The sequence below is a fragment of the Neopelma chrysocephalum genome, unplaced genomic scaffold, assembly GCF_003984885.1.
Source record: "Neopelma chrysocephalum unplaced genomic scaffold, ASM398488v2 Primary Assembly neopelma1_82, whole genome shotgun sequence".
NCBI classification, from domain to species: Eukaryota; Metazoa; Chordata; class Aves; order Passeriformes; family Pipridae; genus Neopelma; species Neopelma chrysocephalum.
The window spans coordinates 2,977,573-2,993,618 of NW_020897744.1; the positions used below are offsets into that span (position 1 = coordinate 2,977,573).

General features: G+C 42.3%; 2 protein-coding genes and 1 long non-coding RNA gene across 15 annotated transcripts in view; 1 reads left to right on the top strand and 2 right to left on the bottom strand.

The window, feature by feature from the left end:
- Positions 1 to 337: 337 nt before the first annotated feature.
- Positions 338 to 15,465, bottom strand: KCTD7 (potassium channel tetramerization domain containing 7). 9 transcript variants are annotated; one of them, XM_027690885.1, is made up of 7 exons: positions 14,397 to 14,411; positions 12,372 to 12,651; positions 10,097 to 10,289; positions 9,212 to 9,381; positions 7,849 to 8,027; positions 6,987 to 7,359; positions 338 to 1,465 (listed from the first exon to the last, which is right to left on the bottom strand). In XM_027690885.1, coding segments are annotated over exons 2-7 (966 nt in total). In that variant the 5' UTR covers positions 12,422 to 12,651; positions 14,397 to 14,411; the 3' UTR covers positions 338 to 1,464. The 9 variants fall into 9 exon arrangements, with proteins under 9 accessions (XP_027546686.1, XP_027546684.1, XP_027546691.1 ...); XM_027690883.1 differs by lacking the exon at positions 14,397 to 14,411 and adding an exon at positions 15,255 to 15,465 and having other exon boundaries at positions 338 to 7,359; XM_027690890.1 differs by having other exon boundaries at positions 338 to 7,359; positions 10,097 to 10,286; positions 12,548 to 12,651.
- LOC113971214 lies at positions 14,110 to 16,040 on the top strand. The gene is made up of 2 exons (XR_003535477.1): positions 14,110 to 14,219; positions 15,876 to 16,040. It is a non-coding gene; the product is annotated as an uncharacterized LOC113971214 (long non-coding RNA).
- TPST1 (tyrosylprotein sulfotransferase 1) overlaps positions 15,498 to 16,046 on the bottom strand; it is a 38,232-nt gene continuing 37,683 nt past the window's right edge. For all 5 annotated transcript variants that reach the window (XM_027690879.1, XM_027690875.1, XM_027690880.1 and 2 more), the window contains one exon: positions 15,498 to 16,035. The gene's annotated coding sequence lies outside the window, so the exon portion shown is untranslated. The remainder of the gene's footprint in view (positions 16,036 to 16,046) is intronic.

Consider the following 16,046-nt stretch of genomic DNA (forward strand, 5'->3'; position numbering starts at 1 on the left):
AGCCAGCTAAGCAAATCCAGAAACTTTGTTTTCGAGCATTGCACAATCAGGGACAGCTACTGGGACTTTCTCTGCGCTGTGTCACATGGACTGGAGGGAAGGAAACAGAACTGAAATGATCTGACACCAGTCAGCATCCCCGGGGAGAGAGCAGACACTGCACAAATGCCATCTGCTAAGGAAGTGATGATGAACGACTTGGTGCCATTAAAATAGCCCGAGACAGAGACTGGTGTCTTAATTTTCATTTGCAGTCATGCAAAGCAAACTCGAGTGCCAGGGAAGGTGAGGAGGGGCACCGCAGTGGCTGCAGACCAGAAGAGCCAGATTCCAACAGTTTTCAGTATAATAATCTTTTATTGCACAACACAAATTTATATCCACATTTTCTTCTATGTGTTTTAAATAAAAAACATAGACTATATATTACCAGAACTGAAAAGTCAAAAATATTAAGAAATAATACACTGCAGTACTCACAGTATTGAACATCACACGTCAACAGAATTATTAACAAAACACATTTGGAGAGAATTCCAAACCCTGATCGTTAGCATCCAGGCTGGATTTTCAAAGGCATTACGGGTTACAATGCATAGACACATACAATTCATAATTCAGCAAAACAAAATCCATTTATAAAAGTCACAGTGAAAGTGGAGGTAAACTTATACTAAGCTTGTGTAAGTAAAATGACTAAGAACTGCTGTTCTGGAAAGTGATTTCCAGTTAGAGAACTATATACAGGAGATAATAAACAGAGCATAATTACCCTCTGAAATCAGCTTATGTGCAGAAGGATAATGAAAGACTTGAGGGGGGGATTCTGTTAAGTGAAATTATGTTTCCATAGCCCAAAACTCAGAACCGTCCTCGGTCCTCTCTGCTGCGTGTGAACGACCTGAAAACATTTACAATTGTTTACCTACAAATGACCAAAGAGATCAGTACAACTCCAGGAACCACAACTTAAAGCCAGTGGGGTCTATAAATTGCCCAGAGTAAAGCAGTTATTAAATGATGCAAGTGAAAGAAATATATCCCAGAGTTTTATGGTGAGTTCGGAGATGATTTTTCTACAGTCCCTGCTCTGAAGTCTTCTCTTACCTGTCCTGCAGTTGTGTCCCAAATGATTACTCTGCTTTGCCATGCAGAAAGATCCAGTTGTGGCATAAAGTTCAAGCAGTGTGACCCTGCAATCCACTGGATTTTCCCACCCTCTGAGCTCCCAGAATCAACAACACAATGAACTCACACAGAAATGAACGACCAGTGGAAGTTGCCCTGAATTCCTGACAGACTGAGTTCACACAAATGGTGCTGAAGGTTCCTGTGCCTCACACAGAACAAGAGCTGAAATCAAACCCAAAGAACACCCTGCAGTGGAAACCCCCAGCTCTGACAGGAGCCTTTCCCTGCTGGTACTTCCATCATCTTCCTCATCATGTCACCTGTCCCACGTCATCTATAAAGAAGAATGAGCAGTGAGAATAAAGCTGGGAAGGAGGGTTCCCAGGGCTTGCAAATGCCAAATGAAGCTAGAAAATCATGACCTTTAATTATAAGAGAAATTAGATTTTAAGGGAAAAACCTCAAACAGATGAGAGATCGTGCAGTTTATCCTTCAGCTCATAGCAAGCAATAAAAAAGGCTCTCACCCCAAAACACAGCTACTTAGGCTGAATGCATATTTCTATGAAACAAATGTAAGCCCTTAAAAGAAGTAAGTCTTTATTAAAAAAAATGAGAAGAGTGAAATTAAAGTGATTATGCTATAAATTAGTTTAATTGATTTACTCAGGTATTTTTGACAGTAATAAGGTTTTCGCTGATTCTTTAGCAACTATCAGTCACCATCTTGCAATATTAAAACAACCCCTTTATTTTAAAACAGACTAAGCATTCACCTTGCAAACAAATCTGAGGGTGCAGCAGAGAGAAGGAATAAATTTCCTGCACACAGAGTTGTACATCTGCAGGGTCAGGGAAGGGGGTGAGGCCCAGGGGGGATCCAGTCAGAGTCATTATCTCACTGTGAGTGTTCAGCCCAGACACCTCATCTCCTCACGCCTCTTACACTTCAGCTGACAAACGGAGATGTGGGGGAGTGTGGATCAGGATCTCACCAAAGTGTTCCTTTAGAGGTGGTGAGGATCATCCCTGGGGAATACACTGCAGAACTAATTCCCTCCCACTTTCGTATTTCCAAAATCCAGCTCGTGCTCAGGACACACCTGAAAATGTATTCCCTGGACGTGATCAGCAACCTCACTGGGCTACAGATTCCACTGGGAAAACACAGATACACCGAGAAGCACAGATAAAAGACCTGGCCAACCCCTCACAATACATCCATTGGCTCAAAGCAGATTAGGGTTTAACAAAGCTATTGCTTGGAACAGTTTAAAATATCGACATCCTTCAGTTTGCAGGAATTTTAACAATCACTCAGCAAAGGCCAAATTAGCTTCTTATGGAAATCAGCTCATTTCTCATAACAGAAGTGTTTGAGTTTTGCCTTCAAGGACTCATGTGAGCCAGTCCCAGCCCCGAGACTACCAGAGCAAAGAATGGAGGGTGTGAGTGGATTAACAAGCCCTGATTCTCTTAATGACTCACTGTTGAGAATCAAGGAAGATTCCTGGTTTTCCTGTAACTATAACAGCCTTGACTTTTTCCTACATCAAACGCCTTTGGGATGAGTGATTTTACAAAATGAGGGCAGGAGATATCTAAGGCATAAGCTGGCTTATCAGAAAACCAGTGTTTAACTCAACCCTTAACACTCTTGCTAGTTTCAGGGGAGAATATTACAAAACTGAACCACAAAATCTCAAAAATATTCACATTAACAAGTTCAGGTATTTGCATATATTACATCATGAGGTGTCTCCCAGGCAGACTTCCTGAAAACTTTAAAAAATCCATCAAAAGGGGGTCATGCAGAACTTCCTGCTGTGATCACTCACTGCTTTTGTTACTCAGGTAACTAAGACCTGAAGTGCTCCAAAACAAACCAGAGAACTCACACCCTCATCAGGGCAGAAACCGATCCCTCATTACAGGTTTTGTTTAAAATAAGCTTTAAAATAAAAATAAAAACCCAGCAGTCTCAGAAGAAAATGTGCACCACAAGGACCACAGAGAATCTGTTTATGGCTCAAAGGCTTCCCAGATCAAAGCTGGCAGCACCTTCACTGTCCTCCAAGGAGGATGGAAGTTCAGCAAGGAGTATTTCAGATTCCTATGTAGGGTATTGGGTATTCAAGTTAAGAAGCCCACACCAAGCTCAAAAGTTATTTTTATATATTTTTTAAGCTCTTGAAATCAATAAAGTGGCTGCTGCACATAAATATATTTTCAGGTCATTTTGAGTGATTTAGAAAGAAGAGTTATTTTCCTTCTTTTTTAAATTTTCCTTTTTTTCCCCCCTTCCTATTTTACAAGTGTAAAACAGATGCAGAAATACTGAATGTGCTGTGGAATTGGCCAAGTCATTTAAGATGAGACCTGATAGTTAGACCTGCCTTTGCTCCCTGTTAAAAATCACTGCATAGTGGATTCCAGAGGGGATGTTAAACGTTCCAGAGGGAATGTTAAAAAGATTAGTCTTGTCGTGTTTTTTTCATACACACAGCAACACAAAACAATAGCTAACAATTCTAATTTTATATAAGTATCCCTCAACTGTCCCACCAGTATTCATAAAAGCAGAATAATCACTGCAATCCAGATATGTGATCTGGGCTTTGAAAATATTTGAGACTTATTTTCGGGGGGGGGGAAGGTTGATTGTAATATGTGTATTCTGTGTATCAATTTGGAACCAAAAATGGAAAAAGGGCCTGTATCCAGTCTCAGAATATGAAATAAAAAATGTATGTCCTTCAAACTGAATCAGCTAAATGGACATGCACTGTCCTTTTAATGATCTGCAAACATGATATTTGCAGCAAGGTTATATTGATGACACCAGACTATTTTCTGTGCCCAATTTGTTTCCAGTGCCAAACACAGGGATTTGAGAGTGTGGGGGTGGAAAAGTAGCTTTGTAGATGCTGAAGTTGCAAAAAAGCCAAGAGAAGCACGGAGATATAGGTAAATATGTTCTAGCAAACCTCTGGCCTGGCTGGATATAAAGAAAAGTCCTAAAGGAAAAAAAAAAGCAGTATTCCATAGGCATTTAGTTTAATTAAACAATTCTAAAGCATCCACGATGTACAAAAACATCAATCCCGTTAAACATGGATTTAGTAGATCAGCTACTCACATTTCTGTTGCAAATGTAGAATTTCAAAAGTTATGCTACACGCCAAGAAAAGTCAACAATGTTACATAAAGCAGTGATTAGATTCTACTCCCCTGCCATCCTCCTGCACAACTCCTCTGCTTCTGTCAAAAAATGAGCACAGATTAGGCAAGATCATCTAAATCATTGTAAACAAAGACTGCTTAGAACACGGGGAGTCAATAAAAATAGGGTTAACCTGCCCAAATCACAGCACAGAACGGATGTGTTTAATGAAAGCACGTGGGTTTAAATCCGTGTTTTCCTTTCCAGTATTGCACTGAATGTCTGCTGCCTCCAGGAGGATTGGAAGGATGAGAGCTTTGATTAAGATGCAGCTGATACAGGCCAAGATTTTCATTTTGTCTTTTTGGGTTGGTAGTTTTCCTTACTTTTTTTAAGCAACGAGCAGGAAAAAGTAATAAAATATCAGCATGTGCATATTAAGAAATAGCAAACATGGTCAAAACAGGGATTTTGTCATCACAGCTTCTCTATGACAACAGTGAGAAAATTCTCAAAGCCAAACAAAAAAACACACTGTTAAAAATCAGACTGTGTCCTGTTTCTGCAAGTGGTGCTGAAATTCAAACCAGAGTTCTGTCCTGTGTAAATACATATATGGGAAATGGCAAAAAAACACTGAAATTCCCCATAAAACTGCAATTCTCATTGTAATCTCTAAATAAACTATGCTGAAAATCCTGAATTTAAATGTCTGAAGGGGACAAGCAGCCAAAAGTTTGTAAGCCTCAGCTTAAAGATCTTACATAATCTTAGAAGAAATTGTGCTTTGCAGTTTAAGATTCCCTGGGAAAACAAATAAAATGAAAATAAATGAAGCCAGCAAAGCAGCAAAGAAACCAAGTTCCTCTCATTGTAGGGAAGCTTTACTAGTCTCAGTTTAACTCTTAATTTTGAGTTGCCAAACACAAGTAAAAGAACCTGTAACACAAAGGCCAATATTTAAGAAAACAATTTAAACAAACTTAAGATCCAAGTGCACGTAATTCCCTCCTTCCCTCCATTTCAAGCTCTGGACTTGAAACTCAGCACTTGACAATGACCCTCTGTAAGTAAACATTTGCAGAGAGATCATTAGAGCCCCCACTTCAGAGAGACAATTTACTAAAAATTGCTAAATCAAGTGCCTGAAAGTGTGACAATGCAAACAATTTGCCTCTTTTTTTGCAAGACAATGTGACCATAAGGTTTTTAGAATTATACTAAAAATTACCTCATGTAACTAAGAATTTTGATCACTGTAATTAATGTGTTTCTTAAGCGTTTTGGTCAAAAGTTTAATTAAGCAATATTCTTGGATCATCTAATCCAATGGAATGCAATATGCAAATATTTACTTTTTCCTCTCTCCTTAAAATTATTTGGAAGTCCCTTCAAGTGGGGTATTTTAAAAAAACAGCTGAGTTTCCTGTACCTCACAAAACATTAATATCTGCAGATGTTTAGTTCTCCCTTTCAGTTTTGGACATCCAGTAATTCAGCTTTGGGATGTGGTTACTCCTGTCAGAAGTGCAACAATTACCTTCTGAAAAGAATGTGATTCTGCAATGGCTGCCTCTTTCAGCATGGAAAGGGATTTACTACCCAGATCTACTGATTTATAATTGGAGAAATATTTGAATAGGAAGGCTGAATTTTGTTTTTCCTTATCTGACACCAGGAAGGGTCAACAAGAATGATAAAAATAAGAATTAATTGTCTGAAGAAGGTGAGGTGAAGGAAGCACTTGTACAGTATCATCTGACTTTAACTCTAGAACAAAGTTTAATATCACAGAATGTAAAAAGAGTCAGTAATAAAATAATATACATTAAATATTCCTCTTACTTCTGCTAATAGGAACATACATATAGGGTTTTCTCATTTACCAAAAGCCTTTGTAAATGACCTGATTCTATAGAGCTTCTTTTTTTTTTGTAGATATTGTAAACATTTAGAATTTCTAAGGCTAAAAACAGGCACAAGTCTTCCATGGACAGTTATTATTCCTAAAAGCATTAAGGAATATATTCCAAATCTGCTATTCCTTGTTATAACAATAATAATAATTGAAATATAACATTATAATTCACAATGTAGATTCTTAATTTAAAAAGAAATACACCTTAATCCTGACAACAATTAATAATATATAGGGAACACTCCTTTTTTCCCCTTTTTTAAATTATCTATTACATCAAAATTACATTTCCAGACTCTTTATGCTGGGTATTACTCAATTTTATAAAGTGGTAAGTTTAAGTAGGAACTAAAACATCTCTAAGTGGGTAAAGCTGAACCACATGTCAGCATTGTTAGCACCCCAGCTTCCCAATAAAGCAGGAGAGATCTGCAATTCCATTCTGCAGACTGGGATACTAAAGCCACGTGGTTGGGGGCACCTTTTAGAAGATGTCAGACACTCCTCTCCACCGTTTCCATGAGGTGATTTTTGTGTTGTGCCTCGTTAAGGTACCTGAGCCAACAGTCTGATGTCAGGCTGGTTTTTCAAGATTCCAGAGGTTCTTTCACCTCTGTACCAGGTTCCCTTTGCTGAGCAGCTCAGCCAACACTGACTCCAAGGAATGTTAGCAGCAATGCATTTCCAGAGACACGTTGCAAAAATATCAAAAGCAATCGACTGTCACCTAGAAGTCCTTTTATCTCTCGCACTGTCCCGGACAAAACAACTCACCACCAAGTGATCTTGAACTCATAGATGGGCCTCTTGCAGTAGTAGTGGTTGATGAGGTGTTTGTCACACACCCCGATGCACTGGTGATCCACAGTGATCCCCCTGTCAGACAGGTCTGTCACGATACAGTGCAGCAGGTCATAGACATCAGCCACAGCCTCCCAGGGGCCAAAGGACACATCCACCTCACAGTGGTGCTCAAACAGCTTGGTCTCGCTCTCACTCCTCTCAAAACGCAAGGAATTGAAGTGGGGGCACTCATAGGGAGTGATGGGCATCTCCTCTTTGAAGACACAGACCTTCAGTTTTGCAAATCTTGCTTTTCTCTGCATCGCTCGGAGCTTTGCTATTTCGATTATCCGTTCCAAGTGATCTAAAAAAAAAAAACCCAAAACACCCAAAAATAGAGAATCACAATGAAGTATCAAGTAAAAGAGATCAAATGCAACTATTTCACGTGAAACATATTACTGCAGTGTTTAATGAGTTATTCTCAGCCTAACAGGAAACTGCATGTAGCAAAACAGACAGCAATCAAATCAATCTCAGTTAGCTGGTGAACTTGGTGTCCTTACAACGTGCCCAAGTTTATTCAGCTGCAGGTCCTGACACAACAAAAGCAGAGAAACCCTCTCATTTAATAAGCCTTGCATGTTATGGCCTAGATATCGCTCCTTCTTAAATAAAAATCCACATCCTTGTAACAAATCTGATGTGGAGACCTCACAGATCTAAACAGCATGGAAAGTACATAATGAACTTCTCAGCTGCAGTGGAATTAGTTTGGAAGCTGAAAGCAGACTGAAAGCACAACACTCGAATCACACTGGAAGAAACAGTCAACACTACTTCGTTTATTTACCTTTGTAATATGGCATTAGGCCCAGGAAAGCTTGTCTAACTTTCTCTCCTTTCAGAGGCTGGATATCCTCTAGATTGTCTAGCAATGGTCCTATGGAATAATACTGAGCTTCCTTGTAAACTGACCTCACTCGTTCTCTTGGTGGCAGGTCACCAGAGCGTAGAAAGTTAAGTATGTCTCTAAAAAAAAGGGCAAAAATATTATTAAGGAACACGTTTCTGCCAAAACTGTTGCAGGTGGTAAAGGAGAGGAAATGCTGGATATTTATTGTTTACTCTCTTGAGACAGAAATCCTTATGTTTAGACAGTAACTGAAACAAGTGATCCATATTCCCAACATCTGATTTTAATATCATTTGCCACGTTCAAGTTTCCAAGTCACCATTCCATATTTTGCCTCTGTTAACGTCAAAACTCATTCAAAAAAACATAATCATATTTTAAACAAAAAGTTAATGAGGAGGAACCACTTCAAATAGAAGAGGATACATTATTCCACAGGAAAGAGATTGTAGTCACTGTATTTCAAATTTAGGTCTGTGACAAAATAATATTTTCCATTTTCCTAGAGAATTATATGCATGGACATTTTATCCCACACAGATCCAGGATTTTATCTGAATGGATGGTTCATCTGCAAAGGAGGTTTCTCTACACAGGATCAGGGCCATATACAGAATAAGAATTTTAAAAAGAAGAGAGAGAACATTGCCTTGCAGCTCTGACACTGTTACGTGACAAGATTGTTTAACAGGGAAAGAAATCACTTTGTAAGTGTTAACTAACAAAACTATTACTGACCTTCCTTAAGAAGGAATCTTGAAGGTGAAGGGATGTGGCACTACCAGCAAAAATAATTTAAAAAAAGAAATTCTTTGAAGCTTGGGCTTTTTTACCAGTGCTGTTATATCCTGTTTAAAGACTGAAAATAACATACTTTCAACTGTGTAAGAAACCTAGATGCATTCCTTCCATTCCTTCTTTATCCTAGATACTGTAATATCAATTAAAAACCAGTGCTGTTCAAAGGAGCTTCCTATGTAAAGCAATACCAAACACATTCTTTTTTAAGACATCAAAACAACTTAATACCTTGAAAGGAGATACTCTAGAGGAGACAGTGTACAAATACAAAACATTGGTTGTTTTTCCTTTCCCACTGCATAACTTGAGAGTAAAACAAATAGTTTTTTAATTGCCATATACTATTGTTATGTTTTGAGGTGTTGATGCCAGCCAGTCACATTTACCTCCCACACAAACGGGATTTCACCAGAAGTAAACAAATGTTAAAAACTTATTTTTCTTGAAAACTGACTTTCTTCAGGAAGAACTTTGGAAGCACTGGGGACACTGTACATACCCAAAGTAGGTTCCATCTCTGTCGATGAAGTACCTGCCCTCGGCATCCGTGGGGATGTAATGCCTCCCGCTGAACATGGCTGCCAGCATGGTGTCCTCGTAACGCCTCAGGGTGGACAGTCTCGTGGTGAAGTACATCCCTCCCACGTTCAGGGGGACAACTTCTGGAAACTGCAAAAGGAATCACATCATCAGAAAGGAGCCTCCAGCCTTTTGCAGGGTTACAGTTTCCGAAACACAGCAGCCGGTCTTTGCCGCCGTGACAAACTCCTCTTCCCTGCCCTGTTGCCACAAACCAGAGAGGTCTGAGGGTTAACAGCTTGGATACTTTGGCTTCTGGGTGGAATCAGTGAGTGGTTTAATTGTAGCTGGAATCTGAAACAGCAGATATCACTCAGCTTTAATGCTGGATATTAATTCAAAGTATTAATGCCTCCTCTTGGCTCCCCACCCTTACACAGAGACAGACACACATGCAGAGGGAAAAAAAGGGAAGAAATCTCAGGCCAGCCTTGGGACTTGCACTCAGTTGCTACTCTGCTGGTTTCTTTACACTGATAAACCATACACTAAAAATCCCCAGTGATTTTGTATTTACATCAGGCCTAAAATCTTAGTATTACACTCTAAGATGCCTGAAGTACCAGAATAAACACTTCATTATGTTTCTCAACTCCAAACATGGATGGAACTTACAACTAAAGCCGCCAAGCAACTGAAATAAATTCAAGAGACTTAGTTTTATTCAAACATTTAGCTACTAATGGAAACTGAACTGGGCATCCACAAATAGTCCAGCAAATAAATCCTGGATTCTTTGGCAGCTGAGCAGTGAGTGCTGCCATCACTGGACCCTGTCAGGTGAACAGCACCGGGGAGCTCTTACCTCCTGGGGCAGCAGAGGTAGAGCTTGTCCTGCCTGGGTTGCAGTAGGAGTGGCCGGCTCTTGGAAATCATCCTCTGCATCCGAGCTCGACATGGCATCATCCGGGTTTCCACTCACTTTGTTCTGCCCCGTAACTACCACCATCCCTCTGGCTCTCGGGAGCAGGTCTGCTGGGTAGGCAGCCGTGGCACTGCTAAACGGGAACACAAACCCCGGATCACCTCGGGCTGCCCCCGCCAGCCGCGGGTCGGTGCGGGCGGGACGCGTCGCTCCCCGCGTCACCCCGAGGGCTCACAATGGCATCGCTATCGCCGGGAAATGAATCACGGCACGGATGGGACCCACACCGGGGGCTCGGGCTGTGCAGGAATGCGCTCGGCAGAGCTGTCCCAAGGCCCTCCAGCCCCGGAGCCGCTGTCAGTGGCTGGGTAAGAGCCCGGCATCCATTGGCTGCACAGTGCAGGGAGCGATTGGCTCCGCCGCGCTTTTGCAGGAAAATGTCATTTGCTGGGTGGATTTGGGTGGCCGCTGTCCCAGCCTGTCCCTCGCCATGGGCGGGATGCAGGAACACGTCCTGCCATTGGCCCCGCGCCGGGCGACACCCGCGCTCCGTCTGTCACCTTCAGCCGCTCGCCGGGAGCAGGGACGGGCACCGGCAGGGCTCCGCTCAGCATTCCCTGGGAAATTTTCCAATTGAGGTTTCTAACCAGCCGGAGAAAACTGATGTCTCCGTGCCCACCGCATCACATCTCATCGCACATGAACGCGCCCATCTGACACACATGTATTTAATTCTGCTCATTATCCTGCGCGTTTACTGCTAATTATCCGTTTCCTTTCCGGCACAGAGCAGCACCTACAAGGCTTTCACAGTCCACCTTCAATCGCAGCACGGGATGGACTAACCAGCTGCACTATAAAAATAATAACTGAAAGAGCAGAGCAGCAAAGAGGAGAAACCCTGCTGTTCCCTTTACACTGCATTATGTAAAATCCCTGTTTCCAGGATCGCTGTGGTGCCTCCAGCAGCATCACAACGCCATAACAAAGGCATCACCACTACCAGAGGCTTTAGCTCTAACCCTGCAAGCTCCTTCTCTGAAATCACTATGAAATATAAAAAGAGAAGGATTATTTGCACGAGCACATCTGGTGTTTTTATTTATTGACTAAACAAATGTTTCACAAAGGGTGCTTCCCATCAAAATCAGCAAGAAGAAATGACATAAAATTTTGAAAGACATGATTAATTATTCTGCCTGTATAATTCTGCTAATACAGGCACTGTGCACATCATCAGCCTGTCTGTAGATCTCAGCTCTTAAAGAAAATGCTGCAAGTTCAGAAAGAACCCAGACAGACCCTGGATGCTCCTGGGCAAAACATACTCTGTATAGAGCTGATCAGATCACAATCTCCACGTTCTGAGGGAGTGTCCACAGCCTGCTTTCACCAAAATTTGGATGTGAATTCTACACCCTGTTTAACACCTTAATAAACATAGATAAGTAGGTACCCTGAAGTGTCAAACATTTTTTTGTTTAAGTTTAAGCTGCAGCTCGTTAAGAGGTTTGGCTCAGCTTAGGACAGGTATTTAACTTCTCTTCTCTACAGTTTATAACCATTTTTCCACCACAGTCCAATGCACAGGCAGACAAATAAGGATGGAAGGGCTTCTCAATGTCCACACTCTATTTTAATATTTGTCCTGAAAACATTTATTCCAACATTATCAATTATCAAAACAACTCAACTACGCCTCACAGATAAAGAACAGACACAACATAAATGAAATATTATTTTGGTAGGGCTCCTTTAAAGAAGTAAACAAATTATCACCCAGATACAGCTTGCAGAAGCTTCATTTATAAGACGCACAGTCAAAATTGAGCAAGCCTGTATTTACTGTGAATGTATTATTTATAATGCTGTCACTTGACACCAGTGCTTTGCCTGCTATTTCCAGCTCTCTTAAGACTCAAGACTGACCAAAAATGTGTTCTGTAATTGTCTACATTTTTCAAGAATGTCCCATATATTTCACTTAAATGGATCATCCTGTGAATAAACAACATTCAGCTCCATTAAGTATATGGGTATCATTGACCACAGAATGTGTTTGGGGTAAGTTCATCCATTTGGCACTGTACCAAAAAGGGCCCCTTTCCTACCAGAACTAGAGGTCTGAGAAAAAGGAATTCTTCCTCTTTCATAATCCTCCTTCAACGTGACACCAAGGTTTAAGAAAAAAAAAAAAAAACATGAGAGAGCATACCTTAATTCTCTTACACCCAGGAGTAACAGCCTCCTTTGCCATTGGAACATTCACACAAACAATCCCCTCAACAGCGAGGTTTGGCAGGCAAGTTCTTGGCCCAGGATTTCAAGATTAAGTTTAGTGGCAGTAAAATGAAGAGATTAATCACTGACAACTTTAACCTGTTTTTTGACCTTCATTAAAAGGTGACTGAAGTCCCACTCTAGGTTTGCTTCACCCGTTCACTCCCGGGCACGGAGCAGTGGAACAGTGGAGTGGTGACAGGAACAGAGTCTCCCTGAAAGAAAAACAGAAGCTGATCACTGCCCAGTTCTCTGACAGACACTCAGTTCTCTGCATTTCATGAAGAATATGCATCCATCTGGATCATAAAATCAAGAATGGTTTGGTTGGAAAAGCTCATCTTGTTCCAACCCCCTGCCATGGGCAGGGACACCTTCCACTACACCAGGTTGCTCCAAGCCCCATCCAACCTGGTCTTATCCTCTTCTTGCCACTTAAAGAATGTGCAATAATTATTTTTAACTAGGCACAAAAATATTCCTTTTGTTAAATCTCTCATTAAAGTTACAGGGTTTGTTTTATTTATTTAAACTAAGTAAATGCTTCCATTTCACTTTCAAATATATCTGAGTCCAGATCAACAGATGGTTAATGAGATGACATCATCAATGAATAAAATTATTAAATCAAATATTTAACTGAACCAAGATCAGCAGCATCCAACTCTACCAGAAATACCTCCTGCCAGTCCTTCTACCTGGCATTTAAATGCAGAGATTCCTTCCTGGAGCTTTGTTATGGACAGCTCAGATACTGTCACACACACACACACCCCCCAAAGACATCTCAGTAAATGAACTGGCCCTGCCAGTCTGGCTTCATTCCCCAGGGAATGATAGCAACCCTACAGCAGCATCGAGTTGGACTGGATAGTAAGAGTCAACAAAACTTTTCAAGGTTCTGCTGTTCCCTCAGCTTTTCTGTATTGGTTTAAATAACCTTTTCTTAAATACTTAGAGATTATGCGAGTGTTGGCAAAGTGACACACCTAAAAAAGTTACATATCTACAAATGATTACACGGTCCTAATGATTACATGGTCAAAGTCTTTTTCAGTGAGGTACTGATGTATGAATCCATCCTAGGAGACCCACACAGACTTCAGTTCAAAGCTAACTCCTTGGGATGTGCTTGTTTTGAGGAGATACCAACTGGATTTTAGGAAGGCTCCCCCTTTTTCCAAGAGAAACTGGGTCCCTGTGAGGTCACAGAATGAGATGTCACTTAGCAGTCTCTCCATAGCTATCTTCAAAAGACTCGGATGATCAAAGGTTTGTGTGAACGCCCTGGGACGAGACATGACATCCAGGAAATTCTCATAAATCTGCATCAGAACAGTGAAGGAACACCCTGAAAAAGGGGGCAGGATCCCTGAGGTGCAGAAAACGGTATTATACATTGGACTGTAAAATCCTGGACATTCTCAGCACCTCTAGGCATGAGCAAAAGACAACACAGAGTATGATGAAGGGATAGGGTAACTTAACTTTTGCAGCAGGGAGCAGACATGCGGTGTATGGGTGCGTATGATGGGACTCTCCATCACCAGTGGCTTCCAGGGCAGCAGCGGGACAGCGGGGAGACCTGACTGGGAGCTGCGAGCAACCAGTGGGTAAAGGACACCGGGGCTGTACTCGCTGGTGGCTGGCACTGCCACCTCACACAGAATTCCACAGCTTTTAGAGCCGCTCTGCAGTCTGACAGCCGAGAGGAGCAGAGGCATCACCCACGGGCACCACCACAGCGTGTGGACCGGGCAGCGCAGCCCCCAGGCGGGCTCAGGTGGGTACACCAGGCGCCCGGCAAATAAATCAAAAATTAATTCATAAATAAATAACGAGTAGCTGTCACCCAGCGACTTGCTGGGGCCTCCAGCACAGTCTGAACGGAGCCCCCGGACGCGGGGCAGCGGCCCCCGCTCCGTCCCCCTCCCGCCCCGCGGCACCTCCCGCCCCTCACCTGAGCGGCCCCGCCGGGGGTCGGTAGCGGAGCCCCGGCTCCGGGGGGAGCAGCCGCCGCCGCATCAGCCGGGGGATGGACGGGGGCAGCGGGGCCGCCTCTCTCCGCCCGCCCTCACCTGCCCCGGCCCCGCGTCACGTAGGGCCCATCCGGGTCCCGCGCGGGCGGGGCCGGGCCCGTCCCCACACGGGGGCGGCGGGAGCGCGCCCCCCCACCCCACCTCTCAGGGCCCCGCCCGGGGCTGCGGTTCCTCCTCGATCCCGCGCCGCTCGCAGGGATTAACTGATTGATTAATTAGCCGTGATTAATTGCCGGCAGAGCACCGGGAGCACCGATGGCGGCTCCGCGGCCGCGCTGCCCCCGGCGGGCACTAGGGGAGGCCCCGGGATCACTTTTGAGAACGAGCCGAGGGTGAAGGAGCTGGGAAAGCTGGACCCAAGTGTCGAATTCGCTTCTTCCCTGAAGGCACTTTGATATCCTTCACTGGTGTTCACGGTGGTTTTAGAGACACACGTTAATAATCTCAACTGGAGCAACAAAAAGAACGGAGGGAAATAAAAAAAACCTGTTTCAGAGCCGAAGAGGCAGAAGTTTTGGAAACACAAGTATTTTTTAAAGAACTTCTCTTAAAACCAGTGGGGAAGGGCTGAGCCCACCTTCAGCATCGTGAACCACTGAGGTGAACAGAAAATGAGACAAAATGAGGCAAAAACCACCTAAAAAATACCTCACTCGAATAATCACCTGAAGTTTTGATACCCAGGATAGTTTCACAGCCAGAGTTCAGCAGCAGTTTCACCCCAGCAACGCAACTCTGAACACAACGGCTTTGGAGGAAAAAAGGAGGCTAAAAATTACCTTCATTCTCCTGCAGTAAAGAAATCTCATGTTACTTTCTTTATAACTCTCAGTGGGACACTCCAGTTTACTTTTTCCTCATCACCCAGCTATTAAAAGCAAACAAAAAGCATTGAATCGCAAACCTGAAAGAGAGACCCAAACCCAGGACATGAGATCAGATCTCCCCTCCACTAATGCATCAACATCTTGAATTATTTAAATCTTAACTCCGAAGCAAAAATATTAATAAATAAATGAAAATCACATTTAAAGCATTTATTTTGAAAAATAAAATACAAAAGATCATTGAATTGTAATTATACATGTAATTTATCAACTTTTTTTTTAAATAAAAGATATTTAACAATTTCCACATATGAATAAAACAGACAACTGTTCCACCAGAAATCTTTTAGGACAAGCACAGACCACTCTTGAAAGCTTCATACATTTAAAACCAAACTGCTACAAGAAACAAACAAAAAAAAAATCTTTGAAGATGGAGCTTTGTAATTAAGACAGAAGAGCAATTTCAGAGACAGGCATTGCTTTGCATTTTTTTTAAAACCTTAAAAAAATAGTTGTGCGAATGTAATACAGTTCTACATTAACATCAGTGTTTTTTATTTTCTTTAACAGGTTTACATGCGCTCACAACACCGAAATTTTGAACAAAAACAGTATGAAAGAAATGGGAGAGAAAATTCTGAAGGAAGCAGGCCATGAGCAGCACACCTCACTGATCCTAGGGGGACAGGCCGGATGGATCATTCCCACTGAAAAGGCAGCAGTCGATTTTCTAAAGAAGAG